Source organism: Dipodomys ordii, unplaced genomic scaffold, assembly GCF_000151885.1.
Source record: "Dipodomys ordii isolate 6190 unplaced genomic scaffold, Dord_2.0 Scaffold49, whole genome shotgun sequence".
Lineage (NCBI taxonomy): Eukaryota > Metazoa > Chordata > Mammalia > Rodentia > Heteromyidae > Dipodomys > Dipodomys ordii.
The window spans coordinates 9,556,314-9,575,079 of record NW_012267265.1 but is presented as its reverse complement, the minus strand read 5'-3'; the positions used below and the strand labels follow the sequence as shown (position 1 = coordinate 9,575,079).

At 36.0% G+C, this 18,766-nt stretch overlaps 1 protein-coding gene across 2 annotated transcripts in view; it reads left to right on the top strand.

Moving 5' to 3' along the window:
• Positions 1 to 18,766, top strand: part of Prkg2 (protein kinase, cGMP-dependent, type II) — a 114,238-nt gene that overhangs the window by 79,186 nt on the left and 16,286 nt on the right. For both annotated transcript variants that reach the window (XM_013020145.1, XM_013020144.1), the window contains exon 15: positions 17,877 to 18,040. In XM_013020145.1, coding sequence (XP_012875599.1) covers positions 17,877 to 18,040 — 164 coding nt within the window. The remainder of the gene's footprint in view (positions 1 to 17,876; positions 18,041 to 18,766) is intronic.

Genomic DNA, 18,766 nt, shown 5'->3' with positions numbered 1-18,766 from the left:
CGCTGTAGCTCAAGTGGTAGAGCGCTCGCCTTGAGCTGAAGAGCTGAGGGACAGCGCCCAGGCCCAGAGTTCAAGCCCCACACCGACAAAAAAAAAAAAAAAAAAGAAAGAATTCTTGGCCACAGACTAGTCTTAATTGAGGTTGGTTGCTCAATTTTTAAGGATGGAAAATAGAAGCAAGAATTTAAAGGAATCCATGTTATAGCATTCCTAAGCTATTAAGACTCACTGTATAGTCTCTCTGGAAGCATATACTCAAGACTTCCAGGAGATAAAGTTCCAGGAAGTATGATGTCACATTAAAAAATAAAAATAGGACACCAGTGGCTCACGCCTGTAATCCTAGCTACTCAGGAGGCTGAGACGGGCAGGAAAGTCCATGAAACTCTTGTCTCCAAGAAACCACAGAAAACCAGAAGTGGCGCTGTGGCTCAAGTGGTAGAGCACTCACCTTGAGCTGAAGAGCTGTGGGACAGTGCCCAGGCCCAGAGTTCAAGCCCCATGACCGACCAAAAAATAAATAAATAAATGAATATAACAAAATAAACATATGACAGAAAGTAAGAACTACTGTTAGCATTACTTGCCAGAAACAAAAAAGGAAAGAGCAGAGCAGATATTATGGAGAAATCAGATGCAGAATGAACAGTAAGTGTATTTAATGCGCTTTCAAATGAATAAGGAACAGAGACTTTAAAAAAAAAAAGATCTAACAAATTGGAGGGAAAAAGCCTAATAAAGCAGCTATTAAGACAATAATAATTGAACTTAAATATGCAACCAAAACTTTTTTCTCTGTAAAAATTACATTTTTATTATCTTTAAGTAGTTGTACAAAGGTGTTATCATTCAACAAATCAATTGATGAATGCAATACGTCTTTCATCATTCTCCACATCCCTCCCAACCCAGTTCCTCTCCTCAATTTTTCTAGTTTCACAGTATGTTCATTGAATATTATGACTACATTTGCTCCCCTTCCTCTCTTTATTCATTTACTCCCCCCTTAACCCCTCCCCACATGCAAGTACCAGTTTCCTGGTATTCAATTTGTTGGACTGTGAGTTTGTGCAACCAAACCTTTTATTGATAATGGGATAGCTTTCCTGGTCTAGACATTTGATCAGATTGATTCTAACATATTCATAAGCTTGTGTGAAGGCACTAAAGCCAAAGAAAAGGTATTCAAACCTTAATAAAAGGCTACTAGGGTAGGTGGTAGTAACAAGTAAACAGTCTGTCCACCACTGGGCACTGCACAACATTCCTCATTGGATAAAGAATGGGAAGTAAACCTTTAGTTGACATCATACCCAATGATAAGATATTGAACATCCTTCCAGGTAAGAATAGCTAATCTTACAACTTTGATTTAGCATAGTGAAAAAGGTCTCTGCAAATGAAATAATCAAGAATGGGAAATAAAAGTCAAAGATTAAAAAAGGAAGAAATTTCCTGCCTTATTTGAAAACAGCATAAATTTGAATGTAGAAGTCTAAAAATCTACTGAAGAAGTACAAGAATTAAGAAATTAAACTTGATTATTGATACATGATCAATGTGGAATTAAAATGTTTCATTTTCATATACTAGGAAAAAATTTAAGTGAATAAAGATAAAAATTGATAACATCAATTTTTATATAATTTATAAAATTTATAAAAATTTTTGTATAAAATATTATCCTACTAAGGTGATATAGTTATTGTGAATAAATTATAAAAGAAAATTACTGTGTGAAATTGTATAAGACCTCTACATTGAAAATGATATAACATACCATGGGGAAATCAGTAATTAGCAATACATACTGTGTTTCTTGATCATATAATAAGATCGTGTAATAAGATGTTCCAAATGATCTACAGAGAACTTTTCTCCTAAAATTTACATTTTGTACAGAATATTTAAAAGAGACAATAGCCACATTGTAAAAGAAGAACAAAACTGAAAAATTGTGCTATCTGATATCAAGACTAACTATAAAACAATAGTAGTGAAAGAAGTATGATACTGGTATAAGGATGAACAAAAAAAATATACCCCAGTTTAGTGATTGAGATTCATAAATGGACAGTCAATGAAAGAGTAATGCTAGGTTTTTTAGGAGGTTTTGCTACAATAATTGTATTTCCATATGTTAAACAAAAAGAAACAAAAGAAGCTGAGCCTTTTTTCTACCTTATGCTGCATAAAAATTAATTAAAATAGATTATAGGGCTATGAAACAGTAGAACAAAATACACTACTAATTTAATATTTAAAAAGAATAAATTAGCCGCTGCCACTGGTGGCTCATGCCTATATTCCTAGCTACTCAGGAAGCAGAGATTTGAGGATTGTGGTTCAAAGACAGCCAGGGCAGAAAAGTCAATGAGGCTCTTATGTCCCTCCAATTAATCGCCAGAAACCCGGAAGTGGCACTGTGGCTCAAGTGGTAGAGCACTAGCCTTGAGCTGAAGAGCTGAGGGACAGCACCCAGACCCAGAGTTCAAGCCCCACAACTGACAAATAAATAAATAAGACAATATAAAATTTTAAATTCTGGTAATCAAAATACACTGCTAAGAAAATGTCATGACATAAACTAGAAGAAAATATTTTAATATCTTCACATAATAAACGGCTTGCATTCCAAATATATAAAGAACTACAGCTTAGTAATAAGCATTTATTCAGAGTATATGATATGCATCTATGGAATTATCACAATGAGACTCCTTGTAATATTAATCTGTGATATTAAAATATATATATATATATTTACTGAAGGACACACATTCAACTGTGTCTTTTAAAAACATATCATCAGCTGGGCACTGGTGGCTCATGCCTGTAATCCTAGCTACTCAGGAGGCTGAGATCCGAGGATCGCGGTTCAATGCCAGCCTGGGCCGGAAGAACTCTTATCTCCAATAAATCACCAGAAAACTGAAAGTGGTGCTGTGCCTTGAGCTGGAGAGCTTTGGGACAGTGCTCAGGCCCAGAGTTCAAGCCCCATGACCAATATATATATATATATATATATATATATATACAAACATACATACATACATATATGTGTGTGTGTGTGTGTGTGTGTGTATAGTCAAAAGCTTAAAAATACAAAATAGAAAATATAAGAATGGTCACAAAGAAATGCCACTTCACACCACTAGAATTACTGTAATTGAAAAGTTCATCAATACTAAGTGCTGGTGAGGTTGATCCTATACGTTTCTGTAAGGAAAAGAAAATTGTAATCTAATTTTAACAATTGTTTCTCACTGAAACAAATACCTATTCTATCACAAGAAACTGCACATTTGCATTCATTCAGGAAAATTAAAATTAAAAATTCAAGCTTACATTTTCATAGCAACTTTATTCCTAACAGATCTCAAATTAGAAACAGCACAAATATTTATCACCAAATGCATGCATTAACATATACAGTGCATTCACCAACAGAATGTACTTCAGGCAACAAAAAGAATAGATTTAAAAACCATTTTCAACAAAATGTCACAGACACAAAAAGAGTGCTGCCTGGATAACCACCCCAAAGTTCTAGAAGAGATGGTAGGAATCAAGGTAATGGCCATCTTTCAGAGAAATATTTAACTGGAAAAGAATACGGGAAAACCTTCAGAAACAATGGCCATTTTGCCTGCATTTTGAGCAGATGGTTGCTGTGGTTTTATGAGTATAATCTGCATCAAAATTCAGTGAATTCTATGCCAGGTAAGTGTCTGTGCACTTGGTTACCTGTAAATTATAAGTCAACTTGAAAGAAAAAATATAATGAAGAAGTTGAAAAGCAGATAATTGATACAGAGAGAAAAGCCAAGGAAATGAAAGAAAATTTAAATGATTTATGTAGACTGGGGCATAAAGACATAAAAATGGGAAGTGGAGAGAAATGAAGAAACTTGAAGAATGGGGTCAAACATTCTGACAAGGTTTAGTTGCAATCCAAGATTAAAAAAATAGTACGGACCAAGTGGGAAAAACAATACATAAAAATATGACTGAGAATTGTTCAGAAATGTGTAAAAGGCACCAATGATAGGGCAAAGGAACCTTGACAAATCCAAGGGATAAACTACATATCTGAGCCTCTATTTTTTCCTACATCACTCCAAAATTTAATAACTAATTACTTTAAACAGCAGCAATCTCCTATTATCTCCTAGATTCTATGATTTAGGAGTTAGGAAATAGTTCCACCAAGCTGTTCTAACTCAAGGTATCTCATTAAGTTTTAGTTACAAGTTGGCCAGGCTATTGTCACTTGGAGGCTTGTACATCCAGAGTGTGATTCACTTCCATGGTTGGCAAGTTGATGACGGTCTTCTTTCTCCATAGCAGTCTCCTTCACAGGACTGGCTGAATATCTTTATGGTTTTGCAGCTGGTTTCTGTCACAATAACTCACCCAAATGCCTGAGGAATGTCTACAAGGCCTTTCATGAACTACTCTAAGGCATGTCACAGCACCTCTGCTGTTGATTAGACAGAGCCAGCCCCGATTGACTGTGGGAGGTTTCACTGCTGAACACTGAAAGTGGATCACTGTGGCTTGTCTTGGATGTTGACTATTGGATAACAAGGTGCAAAACAAAAACTAAGAGATAATGTAGGACAGCATCTGTAAACTGAAAGGATTAAAGGAAGTAGGCTTTCACTCGATACCTCCACACTAAGCCAAAATGCATTTGAATAGTTGAAAATTTTCGAGTGAAAGAAACTTTCATTATAAACCTAGTAAAATGACATGTCAGAAAAGTGACACGAAGACATTTTTAATTAAGGTTTTTATTGTGAAAATACCACCCCTTCCCTCCCACTTCCTCAACTACACCCCCCACCCCCCCACCCTCACCTAAATTTTTAAACATAGTATCTTGTACATCTCATTGTTGCAATGGGTCAATGAAGATATTTTTAAACAAAGATGAAAAGTGTTTACTCCTACACACAAAAGATATGATCAGGGGAAGAGGACAATGATATCTTACAAAGAATCTGAAAAACCGGTTGGAGTGTTGACCATAGTGAAATGGTAAACATGGTAACCTAATTAAAATAATAGTATAAAGTAATAGTCATAATTGTAATCTGTAGGATTAAAATGAGGAAATGCTAAATAACTAAATACCAGCCAGTGGCAGATAAACTGAATGTAGGAGTCATTGAAATTAGAATGGGAGGATAAAGTATCATTTAAGAACAAGACAGCAAAGAAAGAAATAGGATATCTAGAAAGCAATAAAAAGTCTGGGTGCTGGTGGTAATCTGAACTACTTAGAAGGCTGAAATTGATAGGATACGGTTAGAAGCTAGCCCAGGTAGAAAAGTCTGTGAGATTCTGTTTCTAAAACTACCAGCAAAAAATCATTTTTCCAAAATGATATTAAAAAATCATAGTCTGTGAGATTCTGTTTCTAAAACTACCAGCAAAAATCATTTTACCAAAATGATATTAAAAAATCACAGTCATTTTTTGATATTGCTGTTCTTGCCTGTCCTAAGGCTTGAACTCAGAACCTGAGCACTGTTCCCGAGCCTCTTCGTCCTCAAGGATAATGCTTTACCACTTGTGCTGTAGCATAACTTTCAGCTTTTTCTGAGTAGTTTATTGGAGATAAGAGTCTCATGGACTTTTCTGCCTGGGCTAGCACTGAACCATGATCCTTAGATCTCAGCCTCCTGAGTGGCTAGGATTACAGGCGTGAGCCACCAGCACCTGGCCCCAGCCTTTTATTTACATAATAAGATGCTTCAATAATAAATAGCAGACTTTGGCAGAGTAAGGAAACATGAAAAAGTTTAGACATTTTACTACACTTTTCTCAGAAATTGATAGAACACTTAGACCATGAAATCGTTAAACTTTAGAAAACATGTACAATACAGTTAATAAACTTGATCCAATAGATTTGTACAATATCCCAATAGATGGAGAATATATGTGAATAAAATGTGATTATATAATGGGCTGTTCAGCAAGTTTCAGCAAGTAGAAAAATGGGAATTGGAGTGTTGACAGAAAACCCATCAGCACTGTCTTGACTAAGAGGGTTGGTTCTGCAGGAGTGAAACAGTGATGAAATTGGCGGGTGCCAGCTGGGCCAGCAGGGATGTCATTTGAGTGAAGGATACTGTGGTAGGCCCAGCCTCAGGCCTGAATAACTTTAAGGAAAAAAATTCCTTGTAGGAGGACCTTGTTTTCATTCTACAAATTCATAAGTAACATGTTAATTCTCTTTGCAGTTGCATGCAATACCTAGGAGAGGCCAGCTATTTAATGAGCACAAGTATAAGGAAAGAATGTATTTTTCTAACAGAAATACTGAACAAGGAAAGCTTGTAAAAGACCTAAATTAGAAAAAGGTCTGAATTTTGGTAGTGTGTCCCAAGATGTGCCCTTTTGTAAGGTGGAAGATGAAGCTCCTAGATATTTACATTACATAGAAACACTTAGATAACAGAAAAGATGCACAAACTACCCAGCCAAACTTACCAAAGAAGTAGAAAATCTGATTGATCAGATCTTTTAAAACTTTTGTAACTTTGGGGCTGGGCAGGTGGCTCAGTGGTAGAGCGCTTGCCTTGCATGCCTGAGGCCCTGGGTTTGATTCCTCAGCACCACATAAGGAAAAAGAAAAAAGCCAGAAGCGGCTCTGTGGCTCAAGTGGTAGAGCGCTAGCCTTGAGCTGAAGAGCTGAGGGACAGCGCCCAGGCCCAGAGTTCAGGCCCACGACTGGACCCCCCCCCAAAAAAAAACAAAAAACTTCTGTAACTTCAACTTTAATGCTATTTTTATGTAAATTATTTCCAAAAACTAAAGGATACTTTTTATCAGATTTTTACAAGGCAATTATGGTATTTTCTCCTGGGGAGTCTTCTAAGAAAGGCACATTAACACCCATTCTCACTAATAAATCTACTGTTTAATAAACAAACTACTAGTACTGACTATTAGAATGAATACAAACTCTGAATACATTTTTATAAGCAGGTTGGATATATCATAAGAATGTAAACATAGTTTGACGTTAAAATCCTTTCAAAACAGCCTTTGATTGCCCAGTTCCACACATAAGGAGCATAGAAATGGCTAGCCTCTCCTAAGAAGTAGAAAATGGGAAAACTGAAAAAGTAAATTAAAAATGCTTCTTGGATTTTTAAGAAAAGTGAAAACACAGAGAACACGGATCCTCTTAAGAAGGGGACATGAACACAAGTGCAATCACAGTTTACAGGAGCAGAGACTTGTGTGTGTGTGGAAACGTCCCTAGGAACCAGTGCTGGGCTGGAATTGCTGGAGACAGTGTATCATCGGAAACCCCAGGGAGACTGAATGATGGTCAGTATCCCATACTTTGTGTGCTTCTTCTCCAAGAGCCAAACCACTAAATATTTACTGAAAACAATAAACACAGAAAACATCTCCAGCCTTGGGAGGGAAAAAATGAACCATTTTGAAATATGACAAAGAAGTCTGTGCTTAACAATGACTGCTCTCATGAAAATAAAACTAGGTATTATCAGAGCCCAATAACCTGGAGGAATTAAATATCCAACATCAGCCCACTCTTGCTGTCCGGCTATATCTAAAAAGGTAGGACAAAATAACAGAGAAACATTATGAAATTCAGTCCAGAGGCTTGTTGTAAGTTATTGAATGTATTCCTCCTCCTACCACATTACCAAAGGGTCCATTTACAATTCCTTTAGCAGTAGACATAAAATCTGGCTATCAACTGAAAATTACTAGGCATACTAAAAGGCAAAAATAAAATCAATAGGAAGAAACAAAATCAGAACTAAAAAGGTAGGAATGTGGGATCAGAGAATCTAAAATAGCTGTGATTAATGTACAACATGGTCTAAGAGAGAAAATGGGCAGCATACAAAAAAAGCAGTTGTGCAATGTAAGCAATGATTTGTAAATCTTAGGGAATAAGGTAAAAAGAAATATTATAGGTCAAAAATGCTATAACCAAAATGAAAAATGCCTTTAAGGGACTGATTAGTAGACTACACACAACTGAAGAGGAGAAAACCATCTGTGAGATTCAGTGGAAACCTCACAGTATGAAAATCACAGAGAACAAAGAATGAAGGAAAACAATAAAAAGGAAAACCAAAGGACTATGGAAAAACAAAACTGCCTAATTTATGTATCATAAAATAGGAATAAAACAAGAAAGCATGAAACTATAATCATTGAGAATTTCTCCAAATCAATATCAGATACCAGGGGCTGGGAAGGTGGCTCAGTGGTAGAGTACTTGCCTCGCATGCATGAGGCCCTGGGTTCGATTCCTCAGCACCACATAAGCAGAAAAAGCTGGAAGTGGTGCTGTGGCTCCAGTGGTAGTGCGCTAGCCTTGAGCTGAAGAGCTGAGGGACAGCGCCCAGGCCCAGAGTTCAGGCCCCATGACTGGTAAAAAAAAAAAAAATCAGATACCAAATCATAGATTCAAGAAGTTCAAAGCACATTATACTTTTACATATAACTAAAAGGAATGATAGCAATCATATATACAAGGAATTAAGATCACTTTGCTGTTATACATGTGAATGATAGTATGTCATTTGAATGTCTGAATGAAGACATTCCAGTGTCTGCTGTTAGACTTAATTAAAGTGAAAAGCAGGAAAAGAAAATAACTACAAAATCCCCAAATACATAGATGAGTGTAAATTATACATGGATCTATGAAGAAATTGTATATCTTTTGAATTAAATAAAATTGAAAACAAAATTTATCAAAATTTGTAGAATGAAAGCAAGGAAGTGATTATAGAGAAATCTAAAAGATCAAATGCATAGATTAGAAAATGAGTAAGTCCTAAGTCAATCATCTATGCTCCTATCTTAGGAAACTAGAAGAAAAAGAACGTATTAAATTCAAAGTGACCAATATAAATAACAATTAGTGTGAATGTTATAAAAACCTGAAAATAGAAAATCTTTAGAGGTAATCAATGAAACAAAAAATTAGTTTTTAATTATCAATAATCTTAATAGCTGGGTGCTGGTTGCTCAAGCCTGTAATCTTAGCTACTTGGGAGGCTAAGAATCTGAACATCAGGGTTCAAAGCCATCTTGGGAAGGAAACTCTTGAGACCTTTATCTCCAATTACATACCAAAATGCCAGAAATGGTGGCATGGCTTAAGTGTTAGAGTGCCAGACTTGGGTTAAAGAGCTCAAAAACCGCATCTAGGCTCTGAGTTCAAGCTCTAGGACTGATACACATGCACACACACCCCACACACACACACTAAAATAAGATAAAATTAATACTTTTTTAACCAAAATGAGAGGAAATCAATTGTTAATATCATAAGTGAAAGAAGAGCTATTACTATAGACTCTGGACATTGCAAGGATGGTAAAGAATACTGTGTATAACTGCATGTACATGAAGCTGATAGGCCAGATGAAATTCCCTAATGCCTTGAAAGATATAGTCTGTCCAAAACCATACAAGAAGAAGTAAAACAATGTGAAAAAGCCCATGTCTATTAAGGAACATCAACAATTGAAGAACCTTCAAAACAGAAGGCATCAGGTTCATATAGACTCACTGGTAAATTCTAGACAAAATTTAAGGAATAAATTATGCCAATTCTGTACAATACAGAAAGTATATTTGACAAAATCTAGTAGGGAGGAGGGAAAGTAGGAGAAAAATAAGGGAAGAGGTAAAAAGTTTGACAAGAAATGTACTTATTACCTTATGTAACTGGAACCCCTCTGTACATCACATTGACAACAAAAATAATTAAATAAAGTAAACTCAGCCAGGTGTTGGCAATCCTAGCTATTCAGGAGGTTGAGATCTGAGGATCTCCATTCAAACCCAGCCCAGCCTGAGACTTGTATCTCCAAAAAATCTGGCAGTAAGGCTGTGGCTCAAGTGGTAGAGCACTAGCTAGCCTTGAGCAAAGAAAGTTCAGAGATAGCACTCAGACCTGGAGTTGGAGCCCCAGAACCAGCACAAAAGAAAAGAACAACAACAAATACACACACACACACACACATACACACACACACACACACACACAGAGTAAACTCATGGTAAACTAGAAAAAGGGAGGGGCTTCCATAACAAGACAAAGAATATCTACAATGAAAACCCTTAGCCAACATCATAGTCCATAATGAGAAACTAGAAGATTTTCCATTAAGGTCAGGAGCAAAGCAAGAGTATCTTCTCTCACAATTTCTTAGCATCATACTAGAAAGCAACAAGAGAAGGAAATAAAAGATAGACAGGTTGGCAAGGAAGAAACAAATCTTTCTTTGTTCACAGATGACATGATCATCAATGTAGAAAATCTGAAAGAGTGAGTGAAAATAATTTCCAGGAAATAATAAGCAATTACAATAATATTGCAGAACACAAGATCTGAGGGTTGTGATTCCAAGCCAGCCTCTTCAGGAAAGTCCATGAGACTACAATTAACAGTCAAAAGCCAACAGAGGAGCTGTGGCTCAAGTGGTACAATACCTAAGGGACAGCATCCAGGCTCTGAGTGCAAGCTCTATTACCAACACACACACACACACACACACACACACACACACACAGAGTCATCTCATTCCTTTGGTAAAGGAATAGACTAGTATGTTAGTGGTTCAGCATGAATAGTCAAGAAATAGGCACAGATAAATAGCTAACTGACCTTTGACAAAAAAATCAAATGTAGATCATAAAACAACAATAATTTTTCCAACAAGTGGTAGTGGAATAACTATATCCTCATATAAGAAAATTAATTTTGGATGGGAAGGGATGGGAAGGGGAAACAAAGGAGGAGGCTAGAATGCTTGATAAGAAATGTACTCATCTTGCCCATGTAATTGTAACCCCTCTGTACAGTATTTTCACAATAAAAAATTAAATTAAATTAAATTAAAAAAAGAAAATTAATTTAGACAGACATCATAACATATATAAAAATTAATTCAAAATGGATCACAGGAATAAATATAAGAGTCAAAGCATAAACCTCCTAACTTAGATACATATCAAATGTCTCTGATATAAATCACTGAAAAGAGAGACTTTGTTGACATTAGAAACGTGTATTGTGTAAAAGAAAAATGTAAATAGAAAGAGAAGAAAAGCACAGGTTGGGGGAAACTATTAATAAAAGATGTATAAAGGACTGTTATCAAGGCATAAAGAACACTGAAACTAAATCAAAAGAAAGTAAAACGACTTGATTAAATAGTGCGCAGAACATGTGAATGGACAGCTTACTGCAGAACATCTGAACATAGAGAACAAGCCTATGAGATGTATGAAAGTGTAATTGAGAGGTTAAAAGTTAAAACAACAGGGCTGGGAAGGTGGCTCAGTGGTAGAGTGCTTGCCTTGCATGCATGAGGCCCTAGGTTCGATTCCTCAGCACCACATAAGAAAAAAGCCGGAAGTGGCGCTGTGACTCAAGTGGTAGAGCGCTAGCCTTGAGCTGAAGAGCTGAGGGACAGCGCCCAGGCCCAGAGTTCAGGCCCCATGACCAGACCCCCTGCCCCCCAAAAGAAGTTAAAACAACAAAATACTACTGTACATCTTTTAGATTAACTAAAATCTGAAACTCTGACAACACTAAATGCCAGTGAGGTTGGAGCATCAGAAACTCTTGCTCACACTTGTACAAACAGTGCCACCATTTTGGAAGACAGTTGTCTGGCTTCCTAACAAAACTAAACAGATATTTATTACAAGATCCAACACTTAGGAACCTATTACCACCCAAAACCTACACACCAATGTTTAAGAAGCATTAAAACTTTATTCATAACCACCAAATCTTGGAAGTACTATAATGCCCTTCAATGCATGAATAGATAAACAGTGGTACATCCTGACTCTGAAATATTATTCAGTGCCAAAATAAAATGAACTATCAGGTGATGAGAAGACATGGAGGAATGTTAAATGCATGTTTGTAAGTGAAAAAAATACCAATATGGGAAAATTTCATAGTGTGTTATTTCAACCATGTGACACTCTATAACAAGGAAAAACTGTTGGGAAAAGTAAAAAGACTTGGAGTGTAGGACAGGAATATTTTTAGGGGAGTAAAAATATCCTCTGTTATCACTGTTTTTGATCTTAGTACCTGTGTCTTGCATATGCATTTATCTGAATTGAGAAAGGGAAGGGGAATAACAAAATGGTGAGACAAAGGACAAAGGGCGAACCAATACAACAGCAATACTCACAAGACACTATGTTGGAAAATAACTTTACAACTTGAGTGTGGGGGCAAAGTCAGGAGGAGGGAAAGTGGGAGAAAGAAGAGAGGGGGGTAACAATTTGACAAGAAATATACTCATTGCCTTACTTATGTCACTGTAATCCCTCTGTACAACACCTTTACAATAAAAATAACTTTAAAAAATACACAGTGTGTCCCATCATGATGAAGACACGAAATTACACATTTGGCCAAGCTTATAGAATATGCAAAACTGAGGAGTGAACCCTGATGTAAAGTTTGGACTTTGATTATTGCAATGTGTTATCATAGCTCCACCTGCTATAATGAATGGACCACGCAGGTGAGGTGTGCTGACAGTGGATAAAAACTGGCCACAGGTGGAAGTAGAGGTTTATAAGAAGCCTTTATAAAGATTCTCGTTTCACTGTCTGCTCTAAAAAGAAAAAAAAAACTTAAAATTTAAGAAAATCTATTAACATAAATCATCCCTTCACAGATTACAAGATAAAAAAATTACATAGTTATCTCAAAAGTTGCAGAGATAGTTTTGGTGCATTTTTAAATTAGGCAAGGTAAAATCTCTTAACAATCTCAAAAGGGAAATAAATTTTTGTAATCCAATGAAAGATAACCTAATAAGATTTAGAGCAAATGTTCAGTATTTCACTGGAGGTTCTACCCAGTGCAGTAAGATATAAATAAACTTAAAAAGACACATTGGAAAGTAAACAACAAATCTACCAGATGGCATGATTAACTCTATAGAAATTTAAAATGCAAAAAGAAATATTTTAATTAGAGTATTTATAATATGGTAAAGGGATGTAAGATTATGAATATATAAACTGAGTATATTTTAAATTCCAGAAACACAATTCAAATAGAAATATAAATACCATTACCAAAAGCAGGAATATGCTGGGCACCAGTAGCTCATGCCTGTAATCCTAGCTACTCAGGAGTCTGAGATCTGAGGATCATGGTTCAAAGCCAGCCTGGGCAGGAAAAGCCATGAGACTCTTGTTTCCAATTAACCACCAGAAAACCAGAAGTGGTGCTGTGGCTCAAAGTAGTAGAGTGCTAGCCTTGAGCATAAAGCTCAGAGACAGTGCCCAGGCCCTGAGATCAAGCCTCACAACCAACAACAACAACAAAAATGAGTATATAATGTATCTATGACTAAGTCTAACAAGATGTATAACAGCTTTATTGATAACCTTATGTAGAAACATATTTAAAAGACCTAAATTAATAGGTGATGTGGGACATTCTCTCTGCTATGCCAAGTTAGCCAACCTGTCTTATCTCTCTTTCTGGGTAGTTCTGCTATAATTCTAGCTAGTGAAATGTTGGCAAAAGTGGTCCATACCAGTAAGTGATCTGGTCTTTAAAACTTCTGTGCCATATATTCCTATGCATTCATTCTGGCTTGTTGCCAGAGCTCTAAAGTCAATGGAGCCTACACCCCTGAAATCCACTTGCTATTCAGGAAAACTCACTATCGGTGGGAGAAGTAAGTTAATGTAGAGTGTCCTCTTTTGAACCTTCTTGGAAATATTTACTCTAAAATTATTTACTTTAACTCACACACATGCACCGTGTTTAAAAATATAAAGATGGAACATCCTATAGTTATTGATGCTTTGATCTACTTGGACACAGTTCCAGTAGAGCTTTTCATAGAACTTGGCATGCTGATTCTTCAATTTCTGTAGAAAAACCCAGGATTTAGAATAGCCAAGACATTAATGAAGACAAACAAGAAGAGCAGCATGGAAAAAAGATTGCTTTCTCAGATATGCAAGTTAATTAGAATGCTACCATTCAAACTAATTCCTAGTGGAAAAATCTGAGTTAAAACTACTGTGATTTTACATTCATAAATATCAAAAAGTAAAAAGTTTGTATTAAAAAATGATGATGATGGGATGGGAAGGTGGCTCAGTGGTAGAGCACTTGCCTTGCATGCCTGAGGCCCTGGGTTCGATTCCTCAGCACCATATAAGCACAAAGAAAAAAGCCAGAAGTGGCGCTGTGGCTCAAGTGGTAGAGCGCTAGCCTTGAGCTGAAGAGCTGAGGGACAGTGCCCAGGCCCAGAGCTCAGAGCCACGACCACCCCCCCCCAAAAAAAATGATGATGAGGGGGCAGGACAAGAGCTCTTACATACTTCCTGTAAAGGAGGTGATGACAGTTCAATCCCTTTGCAAAGAAGTTGGGCAATATCTAATAAGATACTACATTGACACAGTATTCCTAGTTCCTTACACCTATCCACTAGATAATATGAGAAATTAGTTCTATAGAAGCATTTCTGTAGTAATACAAAATGAGTAATAACGTAAATGTCCATCATCAGCAGAATGGGCAAAAAAATCATGGTATATTAATTCATGGCATTATGGTAAAGCAGTGAAAATAAATGTATCAGTGTACATTAAATTCATAAATGTAATTTTGGACAAAAAAATCTCATTTTCCCCAAGATAAGTCTGATTTAATGACTGAAAGTTACATAATATTTGGAGATGTTAGATATGTGGTGAAATAAACTCAAGCAAATTCCTGAGCACTGGTGCACCCTTAGCAACAAGCAGGAAGACACTGGGAGTCATACAATAAGGCTATCTCTTTGTTATCTTCTAGCTATTTAGCAGGTGGTGGCCTGAGGTTGTTTTATGCTGTGCTTTGTAATTCCTATTTGTATTATATATTTATATATGTGTGTGTCACACATTTCTCAACTTTAGACATAAAAATGAAACATTGATTCTAACCATATTCTATTGGTAGACAAATTAGCTATGTAATTAAAATGCAGTTAGCTATATTTATATCTTATTGAAATGATATTAACAGTTATTGCTTCATTTTTTCAACAAACATGAGTTGAAAATCTGCCATGTTATAAGTAGTATAAAACTGCATTCACCTCTACTCAAGAATCTAGGTTTATTCAAACCCAAGTAGATACTGCTGCTATCAGAAATGTAACCATGGAATGTAAATTGTGTTGGGGAATTTTGTAGGAGGGAAAAGTAGGTTCTGTAATTCGAGGTGGGCTTCAAGGAGATGATGATATGAGACTTAAGAGTTTTATGGTTTGCTCTTATGCATACAAAACTTCCCTTTATCTTGCCAGAGTATTTCAATCAAAGACTGAATATTTCAGCTGCATCACCATAGCGTGACAAAGAATGGGCTGTTGTAATAACAGAGTATCCACTCATACCTTAGTCTATCTCTTTCTCTGTACTTGTCTCTATGTCTCTGTTTGCCTGTCTGAGTCTTTCTCTCTTTTCTCTGTCTCCCTCTCTGGCTCTGTTTTGGTCTCTGTCTCTCACTGATACTTAGTGTAAAACATCATTGTTGGCTGTTTAGAGGAAGGGCATTAGTATCAGAAGGACATTAAATTAACTTCGGGTGTTGGCAGGCAGGATAAACAGATTCCATTTTACCCTTGTCTAGACTTGGGTAAAGAAAATGCCCTAAAAATGCCACATAAATATTTTTTCAGAATGTTATGTTTTCATGAATCATCTGGCTTAATTAGACTGGTCATTTCGTTTCCATTTTTATGTATCTGAGAGAACCAGTATCTGACAAATTTACTGACCCAGAGAGAAACTTCTGGGAAAAAGCTCATACTTACCGGACACAAGCTCCAGCAAGCCACAATGATAATTTGTCTGTTTCTAAATGATGCAAATCATGGCTGAAGATTTGAAAGTATCTTAAAACCATCAAGCTTACTGCAGGCAGTAGAGACTTAATATTTTTTAAAAAAATTACCTTAATGTGAGCCATGTTTAATGATAGAAAATTAGTACTGACAAAGGAAACTTGTATACTCTAGATCTTAGTTTGAGATGCTCCTTCTAAAAAAATTTACTTTACTAGTGGATTTTGAGAACATAAAAGGAGTAAGATCTGCTTTCTTTCCCCTTTGATCCCTTTAATACGTAAGTCAGACCATACCATCATACTCTTTTTCTTAATCTTATGATGACTTCTTAGAAGAACACTTCAAAGTTTTTCCTGTGGTTTTCATATGCTCTCCAGAGTCTGTCCTCACTTCCTGCTTTTCTCCACATTATGGGGCAGCCATACTGATCTTCTTGCCAAGCTGTGAATTTAGCAAGCATATTTTCACCTCAAGGCATTTGTGCCAGCTCTGAACTCTTGGCAATGTCACTCTTGCTCAGATACTTACAGATCGCTGCTCCCATATTGTTCATGGACGTAGCTCTGCTGTTTCTTTCCTCATAGCATACGCTACTATGTGGCATTATATTATCATTATTGACGATACATTTCTATGTTTAATACTGATCTTTTCTGTTCAATCAGATTTATTGGAACTTGGGCTGTCTTTTAGTCCAGATACTTTCCATGTAGTGTTATTCAACAAATAATTCCTGAATGAATGAATAAATGAAGGAACTTACCTTTCTGTTACCTAGAGTGGGGGGAGAAAAGAAAAGACCAAGGCATTGTGATGGTCCATATTGATATCAAAGATGGTATGATTTTAATAGAAAATGCACAGGACTTGATAGAGAAGATCCAAGGTCTTCTGTATTAGGAACAACAATTTGGATAGGTCTGGTTTTTTTTTTTTTTAGGATCAAAGGAAATAAAGAAAATCATCTGCTTCTATACATTCTAAAATTTTGATCTCTGTGGACCACTATGCAAATATTACCAGAGAAATCGGCAATTCAAATTAAAATACACTGCTTTTAAAAAGTAGGAAAAACTCTTCTAAATAGCTAATGAACTTAAGAGGAAAATTAAGTACAATTAAAGATGAAATGAGAGCCAGTAATAAACCAACAAAATACAACATTCCCATACACTAGTGCATACAAGTGTAGTTATAAACATTGCCTCCTTGTCTCTTAAATTTCAATCTTTATATATTAGCTAGGATTTTCATGTTGGCTCTTTCTCCAAGGAATAGTACTTGTGCTAATCTCAGCAAGTTACAAATTTTAATCTCATAATATCTCCCAGCCACCTCTTAGATATAGATTTTGTGATTCAAACTGAGTATGAAAAAAATAGTAAAAGCCTACTTTGAATTAGGTTATTTAGATGCTTTTTTTCCCCTAGGAAGCAAATCTTTGTCATTATGTGATAAATACTACAAAGTATGAATAAAATGTCAGGTTCCCAAGAGATTCATTTAAGGTTAAAAAAAATGATTTCAGTATTAGTATTTGAACCAAAAAAATGGTGGATTTTCTACTTCACTCACTCTTAATATTTAGGTGATTTTTCCAATGTGTTAGCTTTAATTTAAATTCAAGATTGTTGCTCTATTATTGAAACAGTCTACGCATACCAAAACTATTAAAATGTACATGCACAGCATGTAATCCTAGCTCCTCAGGAGATCACAGTTCAAAGCCAGCCAGGGTCAAAAAGTCTGAGAGACTCTTAGCTCTACTAAACTACTCAGAAAATGCTGGAAGAGGTGCTGTGGCTCAAGGTAGAGCACTATCTTTGAGCAAAAGAAGTTCAGGGACAGTGCTTTGAGTCCTGAGGCTACAGGACGAACAAAAAATATAATAGTAACAACAACAATAATAACAGTAATAGGTTTAACAATCACTGACATTTTCTTTGGCAATATTTTTGCAGGTTGACTTTGGCTTTGCTAAGAAAATAGGTTCTGGACAGAAAACATGGACATTCTGTGGAACTCCAGAGTATGTAGCTCCTGAGGTCATTCTCAACAAAGGACATGACTTCAGTGTCGACTTTTGGTCCCTGGGAATCCTGGTGTATGAGCTTCTAACGGGAAAGTAAGTGTGAACCTTCAAGTATTCTCCAATCTCTTCCTCGGACACATGTAAAAGTGATTCACAAATGGTAGAACTCAAAAGTATAACATTTTGGAAATCTTTTTAAAGTATGTCCCTTTCCCCCTTTTCATTTAGTGGGCTTGGAATTTTACACTGTGGAGAAAAGATTCAGGAAGCTGATGGCAAAAAGTGGCAGATCACTCTGGTTTAACTGAAAGGGGAAGGTTCATTATTATAAATAATAGATTGAGTCTGTGAAGGTTTTGATAATGCAGAATAAGAGAAAGAAAGTGGGTACATGCTGATTTTTTCTCAATTCAAATAGATATTTTTCTAGTCCAGTTGAATTTTTTGATCAATCAAACCAAAATTAGCCACATCCTTCCATTTTCCCTGGGTATCATTAAACAAAAATTCTAAGAGAAGGTTCTGTTTTTCGTTTCATTTTTAATCCCTCTGTCAACTCCTTTCCAGAAGTGCTAATGAATGAAGACAAGACACGGCAGGGTTTTAGAAGTTAATATTTAGTTGTCATCCCCAAAGAGATTAAAAGATCATATTAACAAGTGCAGTGTCCCAAATATTTAGCATACATACTCATGAATATCTCCCCCAATACAGAATATATGGAATACTAACTCACATTTGTAAAACACTTTATGGTTCACAAAGCAGTCATATACGTATTATCCAGTTTAGTTTAATTTTTATATACTTGTATGGAAG